A 20,641-nucleotide genomic window follows, 5' to 3' on the forward strand; every position below is an offset into this window, starting at 1 on the left:
AACCTTTCTATTATTAGAGAGTGGAAAAGAATGAATTACTGCCTTCTAGAAGTATCTCTAATTTAAATGACACTTAAGAGCTTTGGAGGTATTATTGGTTAATGCGAAGGGCAGTTCTTAAAAAAAATGAATATGACACAAAACATTTGTACTTTATTCAAGCACATTTTGGTAATCATAAGGTCTCTCGATCTACGTTGGTGCTCTCATTTCTGACCCACACATAACTGTTATAATAGAACACACAACATTGGTTATGAGAAACAAAATAAGCAACAGCATCATACAGTTATTTTCCACAATGTCTTAGCAGGCTATAGAATTTGAGAAAATAGATTCTCTAATCACAAGGATTATGATTTTTGACATTTCTCACAAATGCACTCTTGCTAGAGATGGGGTGTATAATTATTGCAAAATGGACATAAATATCCAAGGATTTTTCAGATGTCAAATGTGACATCACATTCATATTGTGCGCGTGCTCATGCTTTTAAAGGTATTAATGGTCTCTTTTCTGTTTTAACCTCATTGTATTTCATGGCGTGCTTTGTACAAAAATCAGCAATAATTACTAGATAAGCCAATTTGAGGAACCCTTTGGGGGCTGAAGTGAAAGGGGGAAATACTAAAACAATAACTGAATAAAACTGCAACTCAGATTATGCCCTGTGAAACTGTGGCAACACAGATGTATAATGTATATTGTATTTTACGCACATGTACATATAGTAAGTTTGGAGTAGGGGTTGAAATGTCCATAAAAGCACTTAAAGCATTTCAACATGAAATCAGCACAATTGCAAGACTTGAAGTCAATGTCTTGCAGGGGCTGTGCTTGCACATGGCTGATGTGATCTCTTTGGTGGGAGGAGGATAGGGTTTGAACAGTGAAATCAAGAGTGTGGGATTGAAGGACAGCAGTCGTGCTTACCTAATGCTAAATTCCCGCAAGCAGTGGAATGTTTCAGTAGTCTGTCTCATCACAATTTCAATAGATCTTCTCTCTACATGTGTGCTTAGTAGATGTTTCGAAAGAAGTCAACTGATACGAAATAAAATGTGAGGCTAAAATGTAACCAACAATGTCATGCGATCAAATGGGTGAGTTTGAATGAAAGAAAGAAGTACCAGGTTGTTAATCAAAGAGAGGTTTCTTCAAACAATGGTTTGCCTTTGACCTCAAGTGTGGCCCTCAAACTACAAATATTCCATGCAGGGCCCATCGACTGTTAAAAAAAGAAGGTAGGGCCCCACTGGAATGATGACACAATTTCTGTCACTTCTACTAAATGCCAAATATTGTAAAAATGAGACATATAATAGAAACACACACATTCTGATGGAACATCCACAATAATATTGCAACAATCTCTAATCGAAATGAACACACGCAACGGCCATTAAAAAAAAAAAAAAAAAAAAAATCACTTCAAAATGCAAGTACTATGGCGTGAAGGAGAAGGGAAGGCTTTCACTAAACCAGCAGGAATTCTCAAGTGGCCACTGTGGACTATATGTATCGTCAGCTAGAAGAAATTAAAGTTAAATAGAGCAGCAAATACAAGCCACAGCCCTATTGATTCTCTCCGTGTTTCAGCCTAGTGGTGTACCTGCTTTGAACTAAGCTTATTTTAACTTCGCTCTTCCAGGTGTATGCCAGCCTTCTTGTTGCGACACTGTCCTGTCATCTCACTTTACAAAATACAACAATGCCAGCAGTAAGGGGATTCATGTAGCTTGAAATATGTGCAATCAGGTAAAGGCTTCTACCAATCATTTGGCCTCAGTGTTACTCTCAACCTGCTCAGTGCCAACTTGTTACCATTTTATAGTCCCAAAGATAGAGTTGCCATCATACTCTATCTAAACAGAACCAGTGCTTTTCAACCAGCGACCCTGGACACTTCGCTCATGACTATGCAGTCTCCTTCCATACTCATAACCTCAAAAACATGGCACATTCACTTTCCGTCAGGCCCCTCTCAGACGCTTTAAAAAGACAGCGCGACCTCTGGTGTATTAACTGTAACCTATTCAGCCAACACGAGAACCAAATAAAATGCTCTTGTGTGAACTAAAATACGAATTAAGAACAGAGACAGAGTTCTCACGTAGGTTTTGTAAGGGAAAAAAGGATTAATGCTTTGTGGTGATGCATTCCGGCAAAATGATGCAAACAAAGCAGACGGAATATTGCGACAACAACGGTTTGTACACTAAATGGATATCTTTTGGCTGGAAAGAAGACAAAGGTGAGTGTAAACTGTGTTAATGACAAATCTAAAATGTAAAACTCAATTTTAAAAACAACTTACCTGACAGTGAGTCAGAATTATTATTTAATATCAAATGAATCTAAGGTAAAAACAATGCAAAGCATGCCCAATATATATTTTTTTAAATTGATTTGAGTGTTCTGATGTAGAATTAGACCAAGATTTTAAAATGTGCAAAAAATCTCTGAAAACTGAGAATATTTTACTGCAATTATGTCTACATATATATATATAGTTTTTGTCATTTCCAGGTAAAAGATACGCATTAAAAAAAAATTGCTTTCAATGCAAAATTGGCAGGGTATGATTCTGGTGGTAACAGTAAGCAAATATATAAATATCAGTATCATTAAAATTTCCGCACTGGCGTACCGCAAGCATGCTATTTTTAGACAGTGACGTTGCATCGTAAAGTTTATTATAGACCCGCCCTCGCATAGAAACAATGTTAATTCTGCTACTTTTCTTCGGTAATCTTTCAAAAACGAAGATGCCGATCACACATTGCTTTTTTGGAACTTGTAGAAACGACTCTAGACATTATGACATATAAAGGATGTTTTCTTCATACATTTCCCGAAACCAAAAACTTGGGAAGAAAAAATGTGAAGAATGAATCGACTTGCACGGACTTTTAACACCAACTCGGTAAATCCATTCACATTTAATATGCAGTAATCATTTTGTTGGGTTGGCATGGTCTTTCAGAGGACAAAGAGGTAAGCCATTTTGATATTTTTAACTTATTTTTTAGCGTGACGTTGTGCCGTGCTGCTTCTGTCTGACAATGACTGACCTGAAAAGAAATAAAATGGGATTTGACTGCCAGTTACCTTTTCTGTTGTTAAAAAAAAAAAAAAAAAAAAAAACTTAAGTAAGGGGGAAGTGTAAAGAAACTATAGAATTAAGATTTGTTATCAATGAAAAAATTAAAAGTGTTCGTTGGCTGTCACTGAGCAGCATTTGCGATCTCTACACAAAATATAAATTACCCCCCAAGAACGGTCAGAGATGTAGGACAACCAGAGGATATAATATATAGGAAAGACAGGGCTGGTGGTAAAGGATAGCTTGTTGAAACAGGAGAATGTAATTGTCAGTCGAGTAAGAAAAAGGTGTCGATAAAAAAAGCTAAGGCTATGCTAAGGTCTGGTCGTTTTTTTCAGCCCTCGACTCTCAAGCCATCTCTTTAACTGAACATTTTTATGTACTTCCACATCTTTGCAAGTGAATTTGGCACCAGGGACGTCATTTTCGGAGAGACTTGGTAGGTTTAGCTTTGTAAATATCTCATTCGTACACAACGTCCATTCATTTACTATTGGGGACAAAAGGTGACATGTCCTCCCTTAGCAACAGTAGCTAATGTCATGAATATTAATGAGCGGAAGTGACGTGTTGCTTGCGGTACGCCATTACAGTGCACTACTTTTCAGCAATTTTTTAAAATAAACATCTGACTTTTTTTTTTTTTTGAGAACACGCTGTTACATCAACACCACATACATAATTGGCATTTCAATCCAGTGAGTCTGGAAGAAGAATGATGATCAATATCTAGGACTTTGGTACGTACCCCTGGCAAGTTATTGTATCTCATGCACACACATAATAAAAGCGCTCAATATCAACCTGATGACATGAAACCTCCTTCTCTGAAGGACTTGAAGGACCATGGAAAAGCAGTGGGAGCAACGCTTACACCTGGAAGAGATCTAGGTGTCCCCATCACGAGCTTCTCAAAGCAGGACAAAAAGTGTGTTTCTCCTTTGTGTTGCGTGGCATTCCAAGCGGAGTAAACTGTGTTGTTACATCTGTAAGGCACTACGAGGGAACAAAATCTAAAGGAGGTGGACTTCACACATGGTTGACAGAAGCACACACACACGCACACTCACATTGTACATGCCTATGTTATTATAATCACTTTGTGCAATCACATTTAAAAAAAAGGAACGAGGAACAAATGTATCTATTGATAAAAGGAAAGAAAGTGTTTTGAAAGTTCTAGAAAGAAATGGGGTGCAGACTGCTACATTCTATGAATGGGCCCAGCGAAGACACCTATATAAGCTAAAACCTAAGTTTTGTGGAACACAAAAGAAATATAGCTATAAATACATTACAAAAGTTTGTTGTCTTCTGTTGGTTCAATTTCCAAACACCTCCGGCTCTAAGAGGTGGAGTGGAGCGAGTCGTCTCTTTTTTCTCTCGACACCAAAAGTGTGGAAATATTAAGACAGTTCAAGGCCATCATTTTTTTTCTTTGAAGAGCAGCAGGTTTCCGTATTTCACCTTTTCCCAATCCTCTTGGAATTTCGAACTTCCAGTCCGTAACCCCTGTTCAGCAGTCCCTTCCCAATTAGAATGGGCAAATAAAAGAAAACTAATCTAGAAACCCTCCGCCGTCCTAAAAGGTTTTCCCTGTAACACTAACAAGACATGACTTTCCTCATAAAGTAAAGCAAAAACAAAAAAAAAATCTAATCAAAGCTAAGATGGCCCTTTTCAGATAAAAACAATCAAAACAAAATCACCTCGAAATGTAATGGTTTTCTTTTTCCCTCAGAGAATGACTGTGAATCATTTTATTTTCTTCTTTTTCTCCGTCATATCTTCAAGTCATATGGGGCAGATTGATGAGGATTGCAAAGTCCTCATTCACTGTTCACAAGTGAGGTTAACGGAGCGTTGGTTGCAGATGGGGATAAGGGTGGTCGGTGTGTGGAAGCAGCAGTGCCAAGTCGGCCTCTCCAGTGTCTTCTCTAGAGGTAAGGGTACTGGTTGACCTTGGTGGGGCTCAATGGATATCCAGTGTAGACGGCAGAGGCGGGCGATGCGCTGATATAGGCCTGATGGGAAAACTGGGCCTGGTATTGGCTGTGGTGCAGGGTAGGCGAGGGCAGTACGCGGTGTCCCACGCTGACCGGAAGCTGGTGGACAATGCTCGGCGGGTAGCTCCCGTGCTGAACCGCGTGGCGCGCCGAGCCCTGCGATGCCACCAGGTGAGCCACCGTGCCGCTGGAGCCCAACGCGGCTGGGGCTGTGTAGGTGTAGAGGTGAGGCTGGCTGGAGAGGTGCGTAGCGGCCAGGTGGGGGTGCACGTTGCCTGTATGAGAAGGGCTGTTGTGATGGAAGGAGTATGGAGCCTGAGTGGCCATAGTGGGGGCTATGTAGGCTTGCTGGCGGCGATGACCTCCGTTTCGGTCTGCTACCATGTGCTGCTGGGCCTGGAGGAGAAGATGAAAGATGACGCAGGGTTTCATTTCTGGTTTCAAATAAAAATTTCTGCCGTTTTCAGGTGTAAAATATTCCGTCATATATTTCATTCACTGTGAACACGGAATTTAACTAAAACATTTAAAGTATTTTTTTTTTTTTTTTTTGGTCCAAAACTTCTTTTCAAAATTTAAAGGGAACATCGGACTTAAAGACTTTTAGGCTCGAACAAGCCACAATTGTTTTCTCTTACTAAAATATGTTATTGGAAACACATAAAATATTGCCATTGATTTAAAAATCTATAATATTTAGTACATGTTTTGACCTATGGCGGGCGCCATGTTTTATGGACGCTCGGGTACTTGGGTAATACAGGGTTACTGCAATTCCTTCTACGCGGCGAGACGTCTAACACATGCGTTCATCGGTTAAAAGCGGCTACTTACTATTTGTGTTTTTAATTGAGTCTTTTATCACCTTTTATTGCCTCAAAAGAATTTTTGCATGTGTTTTCCTCTCATACTTTTTAAGCATTGTGTTTTCTTCTTGTAGCTTTAAAGTAGATTGATCTGTTGAGCACATTAGTCACGTAGTCATTAGTCACAGCATATTTAAATCACCCATATTTGATATTACTACGTTTAAGTATTTTCTTAAGGCATCGTTAGAATGTTCTGTCTTTATGCATCTAAACAAAACAAGCTGAACGCGCACGGTAGTACTTGGGGTGTCAAATTCGCCTCTTGTAGACGTTTTGCCGGTGTAGCACCTTTTGGCAGAACATCGGTTTTTTTCCATACTCTAGTCTCATCACGTCTTTCCTGTTCATTTCAATTTTGCTTCTCGTTTTGTGAAATATCGACAGTGCTGTTGTCATGGTCAGTAATGTTCCTCTTGGATTTAAATTAAAAAGGTTGAACAGATGACATGTTTATGTCGCACGAGTCATACTCTGGAAGGCAGGCAGCGTAACCACGTGACGTCACCGCCCTGCGACGTCACCAACAATGGCGACCTACTAGTTAAACTAATTTTACAAATTGTATAAAAATGAAAACACCAAGAGGGGTTTCAATATTAAATTATTTTAACTCATAATGACGTCTTTCCATCCATGGATCCCTTTAAGATCTGAATATGAATATTACTTGAGTTAATCAAGTCAAGTAACATTTATTTACTGTATATAGCTCTTAATCACAACAAATGTCTCAAAGGGTTTCACATGTCCACAGTTGACATGCAATTACAACATTCTCTGATCTGAACCCAAAATAGGGCAAAGAAAAACATCAAAATCCCAACAGCGCAAAATAGGATATGATAATGATATTGAGACATACTAGTATATGATTTCACCCTGACAGAAAGGTTGTTAAACGACCTAAGAGGAAGTAGCCTGAGCTTATTCCTGTTTGTATGGACGTAAAGTAGGAAGCAGCACGGAAATATTGTTAAAACCAAGTCTTGCCCCCTTACTAGTGGATATGGCGATATAAATTTCCATTTTTTTATTGTTCAGCTAAGCCAGCGACTTATACTCAGGTGAGACTAATATATGTTCAGGCATGAAAATGGGTCATAAGTTAAAAAGGTGAGAGGGGTGTGGAGGAAATACGTTCCGGTACACTGTACAACTAGGGCAGTCCCAACTAATTTTCTCCCGATTAGTCAGCCGACTATTTTTACGATTAGTCGACTAATCTAATAATATTTTTTCCCCTTTATTTTTTTTACTAATTTAGCAATTACATTTTTGATTATGCTTATTAATTCACAAAAACATTTTGGAAAACTTTTTATTAAGTACAAATAAACACGTAACTAACAACAATAAATCACAAATAAATAACGTGGATAAATGCTGATACCATTAACTTGTGCAAAATAATGGAATGTAAACAGATTCAGAACACTGACTTGGCCTTTCCAACATGAGTCAAAACAATTCTTTAAAAAAAGATAACTAGCATTATTATTATAGTATACTACTATACTGTATATAATAGTATTATAATCATTGCCAATCAGATTTTTCATAAAGGGTGTCATTTTAAAGCTATTCTTCGTGTGGATTAACTCAGAAATTGTTATTTATATGACGAACATGACATGCTTTTATTTTGAAATGTTCACCGGAAATACGTTGCTAAACCGCTAACAGTAAGGTTTACAAGCCGCAAAAAAAGCTGTTTTTGGCATTGCATGTGGTGTCAGTAATCATTTTTTTCCCGTTCGCAAATATTGTTAACCAGCGATTTTTCATGTTTGAAGTGTCACCTTTTAACCGCAAGTTTGCTTTTTGGAGAAGACTGCCAATATTTTAAACCAGGCTAAAGTAGGTTGTCTTTTTTCCCCATTAGCCTCAATATAGCAATGCTAACGTTTACAGTGTTTAATATAGATCTGTTTCCCTACTTTTATGTCTGAACTTTAATTCTACGGCGTGTTGATGACCAATAAACATCTGTGAAAGGAATTGGAGTATCATATGCCATCAACAAGCAGGTGTACATGCACGCACAAATGTATGCACGCGACGATAAAACACAGCCGTGAAAATTACCTCCATCATTTTTATTTACCGTGCAATAAATGGACTCTAGTTAGTTAGATCGACTTACTATCTGCCAACTTGTAATTGTCTCCTGTCATCTTCCAAAATTACAACTGGGTGACGGCACTTTAGGTGTTCATTCACGGCCGACATGCAGCCAAGCTTGACATTGAAGAGAAAGGACACAACAGTGTACCCTCCTTTGTTTCAGTGAAATAAGTCAATGTTATGGCCACTCTGGAGCGCTTTTTTGGCTTTGTGCCACTTTCAGCGCTTGCACACCAAGCGTCCGACATTAAAAACAATCTCCCGAACCCCCTCCCACTTAAAAATTACCTCCTCAGAGCTACACAATTCACGTAGGTCACCCTTTTTGACTTAAAAATGACGAACTTCGCCAAAAGGTGAGATTCTCATCTCTCTAAGTTAATTTTTCACACTAACAGCTACGACAAAGGTGGTCTATGCGTGCCCTTTAATTCCAGCGTTGACGGAGTTGTTCACAAGTAATACTGAAAATAAAGACTTCAAAGGATTTGGTTGTGATTTGGATTGAGATCCTGAGTTTTGTAAACAAGCAGTTGGGCTCTCTGGGTTGTAGTTATCTGAATACCTGCTAATATGTTACACCAACAAATTACTGAGGGTGTGTAGTGGCGCAGGCTGCGTGGGATTTATTCCCACTCAGTGGCGGTCTGATTGTGGGTGAGAATGTTTGTCTGGCTCTGTGTGTGCCTACAAGTGCACGTAACTGGTGACGAGTTTAGGTATAGTCCACCTTTTGCCCGAGGACATCTGTGATAGGCTCTGGCACCACGTGTCCCTGACAAGGATAAACAGTGTTGAAAATGGATGGATGTTACGCTAACAGATGCCTACCATATGCACATTTTATTGTTAATACTGTCATGTAAAATGTTTGTTCTTGCCCTATGATTAAATGAAATTCTCCTCAGAAATGGGACTAATACTCCAGGGCAATTTATACAATATGTCCCCCCTCGTCAGTGTGCATTTTTTCGGCTGGTGCGACCTATACTGGGGTTCTACTTACAGTTAGAAAAATATGGTACTATACGTACAAACTGCAAATTAAAAGATGTTCAGTCTAGAGTTCAGACATTTTTTATTTGTCATTTTACCTGGCTAAGATTAAGAGGCTGCTGCTGGAGGGGGTGTGGCCCTGAGCGCTGCTGTCTGTAGGATGTAGTCACACCACCTGGTATCTGAGTATTGCCCGAAAGCACTCCATTTGAGGATTTAAACTTATAAATGGAATTCTGATGGTTCATTGTATCTGCACAGAAGGAAGGGAACGTGTTAGTCATTGGAAATTGCTACATTAAAATCTTTGGAGAAGCAACAAGCTATCGTAATGTGTTACCTGGCATTAGGCGTTCGCATTCATTCACAACCTCGCTAGTTTGGGTTTTTAGAGGGGGTATGATGATTGTGCGTGGGTTTCCGTTGTTGTAGTTGTCCAGTACAGCAGTCTTGGTGTCGCAACTGTTATTGTTGTTGTTGTTATTGATGGGTCTTGACTCCACAGTGTAAGGGCTGTTGTTGGTGGAACAGTCGGTGTCAGGTGAGTCATGGACCGTCACACAGCTGATCACGTTCTTCCTTTGCTTCGATGACGAGCTGGAGCAAAAACAATGGGAGCTAGGTTACAATTTGTGATTAATATAGTTGAATGAAATACTAGAGACCGTACGTATTTGCCATAATGTCACAATATTTTTTGTACTGACTACAGTTCAACTGCATAATAAGTAAATACATAAAAAATTCTGCTTCAAAGCAATAATTATGCTTAATTAATATTGTCAGGGAAGTAAAGAGTGAACAATTGGATTAGCGTACTTATATTATTGTAGATTGCACTGGTGTAAAACAGCAACCTAAATCCACAGTACTATCGCTACATCTGAATATGACAAGCAAACGTTGACCACGATAATCAAAATGCTACAATAGTATTACCACTCTAGTAGTCCATGATTTCTATCCTCAATGAGGCAAATCATTTTAAACAAGCTCTTGAAAAGGATTACTATTAGGGTTGTTCCGATCATGTTGTTTTGCTCCCGATCCGATCCCGATCGTTTTAGTTTGAGTATCTGCCGATCCCGATATTTCCCGATTCGATTGCTTTTTTTTTTTTTGCTCCCGATTCAATTCCAATCATTCCCGATAATTTTTCCCGATCATATACATTTTGGCAATGCATTAAGAAAAAAATGAATAAAACTCGGACGAATATATACATTCAACATACAGTACATAAGTACTGTATTTGTTTATTATGACAATAAATCCTCAGGATGGCATTTACATTATTAACATTCTTTCTGTGAGAGGGATCCACGGATAGAAAGACTTGTAATTCTTAAAGGACAAATGTGACTTTGTATATTGTGACTAAATATTGCCATCTAGTGTATTTGTTGAGTTTTCAGTAAATGATACTGTAGCCATTTAACTGCTCTGCCCAAATGCATGATGGGAAGTGCAACCATGACTGTGCGTAGTGACACCAATTGATATATCTTCTCTGCGTTGAGAAGTAACATATGGTGTTAAGAAAAAGATCAACTATTACCTTTCTTCCCCACATTGCCCCCCACGATATTTTTAATTGTTGAGAGGGGGATTTTAAGGCTTTAGCCAATTAAACAAAGGCTCCAAAGACTGCCTAAATTCACTCTACTCATTTTACACTGCCTTTTAGCTCTATATGTAGGTAAAACGGTGCCTTTATAGATTGAACGCGACAATGGGTGAGTGGGTCGTGTAGCGCATGCGTTACTTGCATTAAATATTTTAACGTGATTAATTTTTTAAAAAATCATTACCACCGTTAACGCGATGAATTTGACAGTCCTACTTTAAGCCAAAACTAAAGACTCTGGAGGAGTATAAGACATTTTGGCTGTAACGTGAAATACAATTAGAAAATGATTTAATTAAAAAAAATATATATATATTTTAAAAAGGCATGTCGGATATTTTTTTACCGATTCCGATACTTTGAAAATGACGTGATTGGGATGCCGATCGATCGGGACATCTTTAATTACTATACATTCAATTGGGCAAGTGTAATTTCATTGCAAGAACACCAATATGTCACTGAGCATTTCTGAATTACATGAACAAAATTGAAATAGATCTAACACACAACATCAGACTGGACTCGATAAAAGTTGGCTCAATAAAATAAAAATGTAAGATTTCCTCATGACTATAGTCAAATGTTTCCAATTTTTAGCATTTAGTAGTAGCAATAGCTTTAATAAGGGAAAAATAATAGAAACAGTTGCCACGTTTACATGGAGCCAAATATTCCAATTACAATCGGAATATTTGTTCAAACCGAATAAATGTGTTCCATACAAACACCTCATTCGGAATGAACAGGCCCAAACCGAATGGAATTTCATTCCGATTCACAGGGGTGGAATATTCCTTTTCCCAAACCGATTAGAAGTAAAATTATATCATGTAAACAGGGAAGCGGAATGGTGTCTGGTTGCGTTCTTTCTGCACATGCTCCGTACTGACGTGGTGACGTCACTTTGTGACGTAAGTAACGTCACTTGCAACATGGCTTCCAAGCACAGCGCACCTAATTGGAGTCCGGCGGAAAGATTGTATTTAATTCAAACTTTAAAAGAATTGAATATAATTGCTCGCTTAGACGGGCGTAAAACGAGGAACAGTGAACTATTTAAAAAAAGTTCTCGAGAGGTTACACGAAGCCGGAATAGACCGGAGCGTTGACCAGATTAGAAACCGGTGGAAAACCGGCTACTACAAGGCAAAAGAGCAAAACAGCAGAAGCGGATACGACCCCACAAACACAACAAGTGGGTTAAAGTTAAAACAGCAGCACTCCGACGATCGATCTCCATGTTTTGCAACGTGACGCTTTGTTTTGATTAATCTGCGCATGTCAGACGGCAGTTGTCAAACGTCCTTTCGGAATAAAGGCAGACACATGTAAACGTTTGATCGGAATAGATGAAGTGACATGTAAACAGCTGATCTGAAATTTCCATTCGGAATGATTTGAATCGGTATGAATAAAAGTCAGCATGTAAACGTGGCTAATGACATTTCTTCCAAAACACATAACTGACCCTTTGTTTTGTTTGTGGTCATCCTCCTCATCTGTGTCACTGCTGATGGTGATGATGCTGACGGCAGGGCTGGGTGTGTCAGGGATGATGATGGTCTGCCTGGGGAAGTGCTGCTGGTGCGGATGGCTGCGGGTAGTGCTGGAGGCCTGCTCGGCCTCAATAGTTCCCCAGCCGCCACCCCCACAACCTTGTTGGGAAGGGCAAACAGAGGCCGTGCTGCTCTGGACTGCGCATCGTGGGGGCGTGTTCTCCTTCACCCTCTTGGAGCGTTGTGGTGAAAGCACCGCCTGAGTGGACGACACTTCATAGGCTGAGGTGTTCCTGTGAAGCACAAAGACTGAATTAGAAGTGATGTCAGACAACTGAAGCAACCTTCCCACCGCAGGGCGCGATGCCAAATTAAGGTTTGTTAATTCCGATATTTCTGTGTAGTCACTCATATAGCACAAACATATGCACCTTGCCAACCTTTTTTAGCCTGATAGCTTCATGTGCAGTATTAAGAAGCAAAAAGATTAGCAACCAGATAGCATAGAATAGAACATATCCACATTTACATGTGGTTTACATAATACAGTGAAATATGTCACATTTTATGTCACAAATCCACATATATATTCAAATTAATGACATCAATTAAATTTTCAATGACATTCTTATTATTACCTGTGTGTGGGAAAGAAAGTGAAGAGTAACATTTTTTATTTTACGCAAAAGTCATCATTATAGTGCCTCTAATACTGTGACGCACTGGTATGCACTGTAATTTGGCCAAAGTAATTGTTATTAACACACACCTGGCTGAATTCTGGTGCTGTTTGTTCTTTTTGGAAGAGGAGTTATTATTGGATGAGGGTTGCCGCATAACATGTGCCACTCCAACATTGAGCGTCTGGTTGGATGGGAGAGTGACGTGGCTAGCCAACAAGGCTGGCTGCTGCATGATGGGATTATAATGGCTGCCGTGTGGGTGGGAATTCCTGTTGTAGAGAAAACGGTTTTCAAACAACAATGTTAGAAGACGAGCAAGGTGAGAGCACAGCCTTAGACAAACATTTTTCACCTGCATAGCCATGTGGTATAAAAATATAAAATACAGTAAATTTGGTGAAACTGTTATTTCTTGTTCAAATGGCTTGGACACCTATTACCGTCAATGGCAGTTAGTGAGTTAACATTTCTAAATGAATGTGATTTTCAAATTTTAAAAATTTATGCTGCTACATCAAAATGTAACCAATTTTTGCATAAGAATAATAAGATGAGTGTAGCACCTACTTATATGAACAAAGGCTGTACATTCTAAATACTGTACTTTTTCCTGCTGATGAGCCAGCAGGTGTCTATAAAAACTATTTCAAAAGATAAATACAAGATGATTTAAGGGAGTAAATGAGGTACTGAGCAAAAAGGGAGGGGATAGGAGCTCACACCAACAGCCAAAGTGATAGCTCTGCAGAGGAAGTGCGACACTTTCCTTATTCTCTCTCTATGGACCACTAAGCTACCGAGGGAGTAGGGGGGACTGTGTGGGCTTCGTCACAAATGGACATTTGAGAATACGCCTAAACATACTGTACAGTACATTTCCCTATAACTCTGCTTATTTACAAAGCCGCATCCAGCTTCTCTGCCGGTAGATTGCCTTCTTGCTTCACTCCATCCACTCGTCAAAGCGTCACACTGACACCAGTCTCTTCATGTTCGTCTGGCCCATCCCCCTGAGGTTATTCTGCTCTTATAAATGCACTTGTGTTCTTGTGAGTCGATCAAGATAAAGGACGGGTTGTCAGGCAGATACAGACTCCTCAGTCAATCAAGTTTCCAATTTCTTATATTACTTTTGGACCTCTATAGTAGCCATAAACACAATTGTGTATTTATTGTTTTAACCAGATGACATGTATCTGTGATTAAAGTCTTTCAATTTCAAAAGTGAGAAATTACAAAGTTTGGACAAATATTTTCATTATATTACATGATAGTTTGTCAAAACCTTTGCCTGGAACTCTGTGTCTGCCTGTTTAATGTTGCCCTAAGTCAGGGTTGCAAAATGGAGAAAAAAAACTTTTTGTCAAGAAGTTTAGCTAGCGTTTTTTGAAAGTACCATTAAAATAAAAAAAACAAACAAAAAAACTCATCCGTCACCACTGACGACAATCCATTTTAAATAGGAAGGCGAGCAGCAAACGATCACTACCAGCCAGTGTTTCATTTGTAAATCATAAACTGCCCGAATGCAAAGTACATATGATAGCCCAGAGATGACGAGTCGGATACCAGTCCCGGATTTCAATGCTCACGTGGGCAATAACAGCGAGACCTGGATTGGTGTGACTGAGACAAACGTAGTTCTCAATTGGAAAAAGATGGAATGCCCACTCCAGGTCAAGGATGAGGTCCTTCCCAAACTAGAGGATTTAAGTATCTTGGGGTCTTGCAGTGTTGGTTTTGTCAACAATGACGAAAAAAAAATTATTTCGTGGACGAAAACATCTGTCATGACGATGACGGGACTATGACAAGCTAAAAATGTGGCTTGAGAGACTAGAACATAAAGAGACGGATGCCAGTTTTTGTCTGATGACACAACAACGAGACGAAAATTCGACGTAGTCTCTGTCATATATTCACGATGTCAATGTCAGCCTGACATTTTCATATTGTACATGGAGTACGTCAGCTTGCATCGTAGCAGTGTTTGGGTCGTGCCCTCATGTGAGATGTGCTGCACTTCTCCCTCATTCTCCTCACCGGACTTTAGGATGTGTTTCAAGCTACACTGTGCTCCATCTTTCTTGTTTAAAAACACAGAGAAAGCTTTGTTTTCTTATCTTGGCAAGAGAGAATACGCAATGTTGCTTTAGCCTTTAAAGGTGTGTGCTGAGTGATCATCACACACTAAATATACTAAAGAAACTATACTTATCATCAATGCTGAGAGGTGTTACAGTTAAGCCCCTTTCAAACATACGCTGAACTCTCGTTAAGTCCCGGGATTTAAATGGGCAGCCCATATGTCTGAAAGGAATTTCCGGGGTCGGCTGACATGGCGGTGACACGGATATTAACCGGGCTGCATCCTCGTATAATGTCCGATTTAACCAGGAAGCGGCATGAATGAAATCATCCGGTTAATTCCCAGATCAGAGCGTGAAGGCTGATGACGCAAATATCATGGCGGGCTGATCGTCATTCCCTCTTTCTTCAGCGTAAAATGAAAATCGGTTACCAAACATCGCAATTATTAACATGGCTAACTAGAAAGATAGCAAAATTAAACTGAAAACAACAACAAACAACAAATGAAATTAAATTGCGACTAGATCTTAGAGTCAAGGAAGAGACAGTACATCGTCCATCTTTGGAAATGTGTGGTTTACTTTGTTGACAATGCCGACCAAAAATGACGTAATGTCCGGGTTATAAAATCCCATCCCTCGCCCTGCCCACACAGAGAGCGCCGAGTCGCCAACACGGGACAAGTCTGAAAGTGTAATTAACTCATTTGCTCCCAAAAACGTATAAATATGTTCTATTTTTAATTGTTTCAGTGTCCCAAAGACGTATTTATACGTCTTTTACGTTTTTTTTCATAAGAGACATCTCTGGGTTCTGATTCGACTGAGCTCCAAAGCTCAAAGCTGAAAATCCATTTTAAAGCCATAAAACTGGCCACTGGAGGGCAGTAGTGCATTTGGTAAGACCCGCAACCCAATTCAACAGCAACGAACGGCCGGGCCGTACGGCTGGCGCGCCTGAGGAAGGATGCCAGGCGGCGGGCGACCGAGCAGAACAACCGAGAGGACGCCCGGGATGCCAGGCGCTGGACAACCGAGCAGAACGACCGGGACCACCAATGCAGCAGACCCCGCAGAGACTCAAAAAATCAATCTAAGAGACAGGCGGCGATGAGGGAAAAGTCTACCCGGCTGTCGCGGTGACAACAGCGTCATCTCGTGTCTATGTGTAAATAAATTGTTACTTTGCTATCAAAAGCTCTATTTGTCTTGTTGTTTATGTTATTTTGTAAAAGGAAAACATTATTCAGATGTTGGTGATGTAACTAAAGCAAAAAATAGCTGTGTTAAAGTCAAAGTTATGTTTGAAATGTATGCTTTCACAAAAAGCTCAATTTCTCTGTTTTTTCATCAGAAATTGGAAAATTGCTTAAACTAAGCTATTTTCTAATGCTGATTTCTAAAGAATGGAAAAAGATATGAACTTACGTTGTTTTCCTGCTGAAAGAAGAGAGTCTAATCTTTCTTTTGGTTGGTTCCATATTTATATAGCAATAGGACCAAAATCCAAAATCAGTAAAAATCCAGTAAAACGGCCGGGAACGAAGGGCCTTGCTCCGGTGAAAATGACTGGGAGTGAAAGAGTTAACTTAATTTCCTGGTCTATCTCCCCATACCTGAAAGCCATGGCAGGGGTAAATCCCGCGTCTCATTAAACGGGAATTTAGCACAATATAATCTGAAAAGCGCTTTACACGTTTAAAAAAAAATGATTGTAGACCAAATGGCAGACGAGACTCCTGCGTGGTAAAGTCGAAATCACGCAAGTCGGGTAGGTCATAACCCGGGGGCTACCTGTACTCCACATCTGTGGCAAAGTCTACAAGTTGATTATGACAAGCCGGTCAACAAAGTGGTGGATCTGCCCAAATAAGTCCCAGAACAAAGTGAGGCCAGACTCAAGAAGTATCGGATCCTGTTCTAGCAGGATCAGGAACAAATTAAGCCCTGCTGCCAGCCCCGAGATGTAATAGATTAGTTAGAGTCTATTGCTATCAGTGGTAGGCAAAGAGTTAAGCAAAAATTTAACAGCTGAAATATTTTGAAAGTTGGTTTTGTTTACCTCCAGTTGGCGAGAGGCTGCGTGCCGCTCATAGAGTCGGAGATGACGGCCGCATGCTGAACTGAGGTGTGGGTGAGCTGCTGCCAGGCTGGAGGCAGCAAGATCTGCTGGGTGCCGCTAGGCCAACCCTGCTGAGGTAAGACCAGACACGAGAGGGATTTAAAAAAGAGGAATATTTCATCAAAAGTGGAGATTTTAAAAGATAACGTAGAGGGAAACACATCCACTTATTGTGGAAAGTTTACCATAATGCATGAACACACGATATATGTGGATAATCCGGTTTAAGGGTTTAATCAATCAACATTTCAGTCACACAAACAGTCACACCCTTTTTGACACAAGAGATAAGACCAAGACTTTATAAACTACAATTCTTTGTTTCTCTGTGTGTATATGTGTTTCCACCTATGATAGATGAGACTTCATTTGATAGTTATCAGTAATTCAAGTTGGTGGGAAAGCTGCTGCTGTATTTGTAGAGCAAAGAAACAGGCATTGCTTGTGTGTGTGGTGGGGTCCATGTGTGCACGCGACATATTTGTTTAATACTCTGTGTAACCTTAATAGTTTAATGCAGTTGTATTGATTAGTACTTGAATGTCAGGGCTAATGAATGGTTCATTTAATACCGTTTGCACTATCTATTTACGAGGGCATCAGTATGCGCTGCAGTACATGTGCGTTCAATTAAGACAGAGGTGTCATGTAGAATGCCAAGCAGTTAATGTGTGCACATAATTTTCCAGTATTTTTTTCAAATATTAATCCCTACTTATGTCTATTTTCTTAGGTGGAGGAAGTTTCTTTCATATGTCAAATTCTGAAGTTGCAGCCTCACTGATTTCTAATGGGACATTCTTGCGTTAAGATGGCCTTTACATTTTAGGCCTTTTATCAACATGCCATTATGACATGTTAATACTATACATCCATCTCCTGGTTACTCCATCTTCACTCCTGGCTCCTTCCTCACCGAGTGTCTGGGTTGTGTAACTTGCCTGTCTGCCCTGAAATGGTAACCCACTTAAGAGGCCCTTTTTTCTCCTCACACTGCCCACCAGCACTATCAGCAGTCCGCCACCTCCCACCTCACCCAAAAGCTCCCCGGGTGAAAACCCTTTGTCACTTCAGGGCTCTGAAAGCTGCTGCTCTCACTCCCTGATTGTTTCCACATTTTCTGCATTCCTGCACCAGATAAAGGTTATGGTGGTTGTCCTGCCTCACTGCTTTGGGGCCTTCTTCAATGCCCACACCCATGAAGGCTGGGTATAATGGGCATGGTCGCGGGGAGGCATTATGGGGTTGTCTAGGGCATAGGTGGGGAGAAATCAAGCCTGTGAGACCTCCCACAGTGACGGAGTAAACACAAGGATGCACATACAGGCAGTTATTAGATGTGTTGCATGACGGGCCATATAAACCATCTGCTTATGTTAACGACTGCCTTGTGCCTTTACTTAACATGCGCGCACACTCACACAGAGGGTATACGTGCTGCTGACAAGCAGCCTAGGGACATGCACTTCAAGCGTCAATAAAAGTCACTTACATTTGCTGCCTTCTTAACAAGACACTTATTTGGTCCTTAGTTGATTTATCATGTTATTCATGTTCGAGAATTTGGCAATTCTATAAATTATCAGCTCTTTTGGGGCCCAATTCAAGCTTCCCCCTGACCTGTTCTGGTCCTCGGAGGCCACTAATTCAGAGCGGCTGATTCAGAAGCAGCCTGGGAGCTAATCACTATTTGGTATCTGGCAGATTAAGCCACCGTAGAAACACAGGCATGCTCTCGCACACATACACGCATTCAAGGGCTTTGCTGACTGTGTGCCCGCCTGCCTACTGCATGATTAACGGGAGATAAGGGAGTGTTTCAAAATCCAAAGATTCTCAAAGATATTTAAGCCTTCCTGGATTTTTCCATAGGGGAAAAAGGAAGTGACGGATGGGAGAAGTCGACGGTGCACATGTGCTCCCGTTCACTCTTACTTCCTATGACATTATATTAACAGCTAAAAGTCACCAGCTACATTGCGCAGTACAGGCTTCAGTGAAGGCCTTCTCTGCATGAAAGGCTCTTGTCCAATGTGCATCAAAGCGTGGCTGCTTCAGCCTCCAGCAGAGCGCAGACAGTCAGTGAGGAGGACGAAGAGAGGGGAGACTGAAAGTAATGCACGAGAGAGCTCAACCTAAATGCACTCAAAAAAAGGCAAAGGGGGAAAAAGCTGCCAGTAGGGCAACATTTGCAGCCTCTGTCGACACTATTTTTAGTTTCTCAGTGAAGATTTCAAAACACCAGATGCTTAGATTTGTTTTGTGAAAAACCAGCAACTGACAATCGTGGAATCTGCACCACAGCTTTTAATCAATAAGAGGCACGACAAAGGTCCTTGGAGGCCCGGTCAATTTTCAATTCAACCTCTTTAAACACCCTTTGCGATGCACTACAAAAGAGATCTGAGTTATCTGAGGTCCAATATCACTGAAGTGTAACTTTACAAATGTTCTCCATGATGATTGGAGAAAAAGAAAATACGCAAAATATCTTCCAATGTAACAACGACTTAATCTATTCTTCCAATTTAAGCTGGACTGGCCCACTTCTATCGACATTGAGTCTATTACTATATTGTCAATTGGAATATCTTTGTACCTGAGTGAGAAGGCCTGGTTGTATCTGCAGAGGCTGGGCGCCAGGGGCCTGCGTCACTATAGGAACAGCATTTTCCATCCGCATGGAGTAACTGTTGTGCTTGGATGGTGACGCCTGCAGTCCTGTGAGGCAGCAGAAAACAAAAAAAGGATGTCAACAAATTAACATATAAATAATGTTTACACTTTTCTACCTCTTATTAGAAGAATTATATTATTGTGTTAGTAAATGAACATAAATAAAAAGTATTGTCTCAAAGCCATCTTGTGTTGTGAGAGGTGTTGAACTGTAGGAGTGGGAACCTCTTGGTGCCTCACGATACGATACGATTTGCGATACAAAGCTCACGATAACGATGATCTGACGATATTGCGATACGATTATCGATACATTGGTCAGGAAATCATTCTAGGATATTCTACAAACAACTAATAAACAGAAAAACAAGCTTCAGCTGTGAATTGGAATGACTTTATCACTAGTAGACGTCCAATCCATTTGAACTGGGAGGGTGGCAGCGAATGAACATTCGTTCATTCGCTGCCATCCCTCCCACTTCAAACGGATTGAATGTCTATGGCCGTCAGTTGCAGCCAATGCCAGGCAATGAGGTAATTTTGGGCCATTTAAGGTCATTTACCTGTTGATGTTCAGTTACTTCCTGTTGATTTTGGGGTATTTTATGGGTCACTTCTAGAGGTGTGAATCTTTGGGCACCTAACGATTTCATTCACGATTAGATTCAGAGGCTCTGATTCGATTATAAATCGATTATTGATGCACCACAACCCCCCCACCCCGCCAACACACCGCTTTTAATTTTTTGAACACTAGTTCCAAAATTGTTCAATAATCCTGTCAGGCTAAACAAACTACTATTTCAGTATCAAGTTAACTGTTAAAAACAGTAAATAAAATA

The 20,641-nt window shown here is 40.2% G+C and overlaps 1 protein-coding gene across 5 annotated transcripts in view; it reads right to left on the minus strand.

Annotated features, from left to right (window-relative positions):
- Positions 1–3,128: 3,128 nt before the first annotated feature.
- hipk2 (homeodomain interacting protein kinase 2) overlaps positions 3,129–20,641 on the minus strand; it is a 106,102-nt gene continuing 88,589 nt past the window's right edge. For 3 of the 5 annotated variants that reach the window (XM_057835598.1, XM_057835595.1, XM_057835597.1), the window contains exons 9-15: positions 19,723–19,844; positions 17,064–17,194; positions 12,998–13,180; positions 12,201–12,521; positions 9,443–9,699; positions 9,201–9,355; positions 3,129–5,509 (exon numbers count right to left, since the gene is read on the minus strand). In XM_057835598.1, the coding sequence (XP_057691581.1) occupies positions 5,045–5,509; positions 9,201–9,355; positions 9,443–9,699; positions 12,201–12,521; positions 12,998–13,180; positions 17,064–17,194; positions 19,723–19,844 (1,634 nt within the window). In that variant the 3' untranslated portion in view covers positions 3,129–5,044. The remainder of the gene's footprint in view (positions 5,510–9,200; positions 9,356–9,442; positions 9,700–12,200; positions 12,522–12,997; positions 13,181–17,063; positions 17,195–19,722; positions 19,845–20,641) is intronic. The other 2 variants (XM_057835599.1, XM_057835596.1) reach the window with 1 other exon arrangement.

The sequence above is a fragment of the Corythoichthys intestinalis genome, chromosome 5, assembly GCF_030265065.1.
Source record: "Corythoichthys intestinalis isolate RoL2023-P3 chromosome 5, ASM3026506v1, whole genome shotgun sequence".
Taxonomy (NCBI): domain Eukaryota; kingdom Metazoa; phylum Chordata; class Actinopteri; order Syngnathiformes; family Syngnathidae; genus Corythoichthys; species Corythoichthys intestinalis.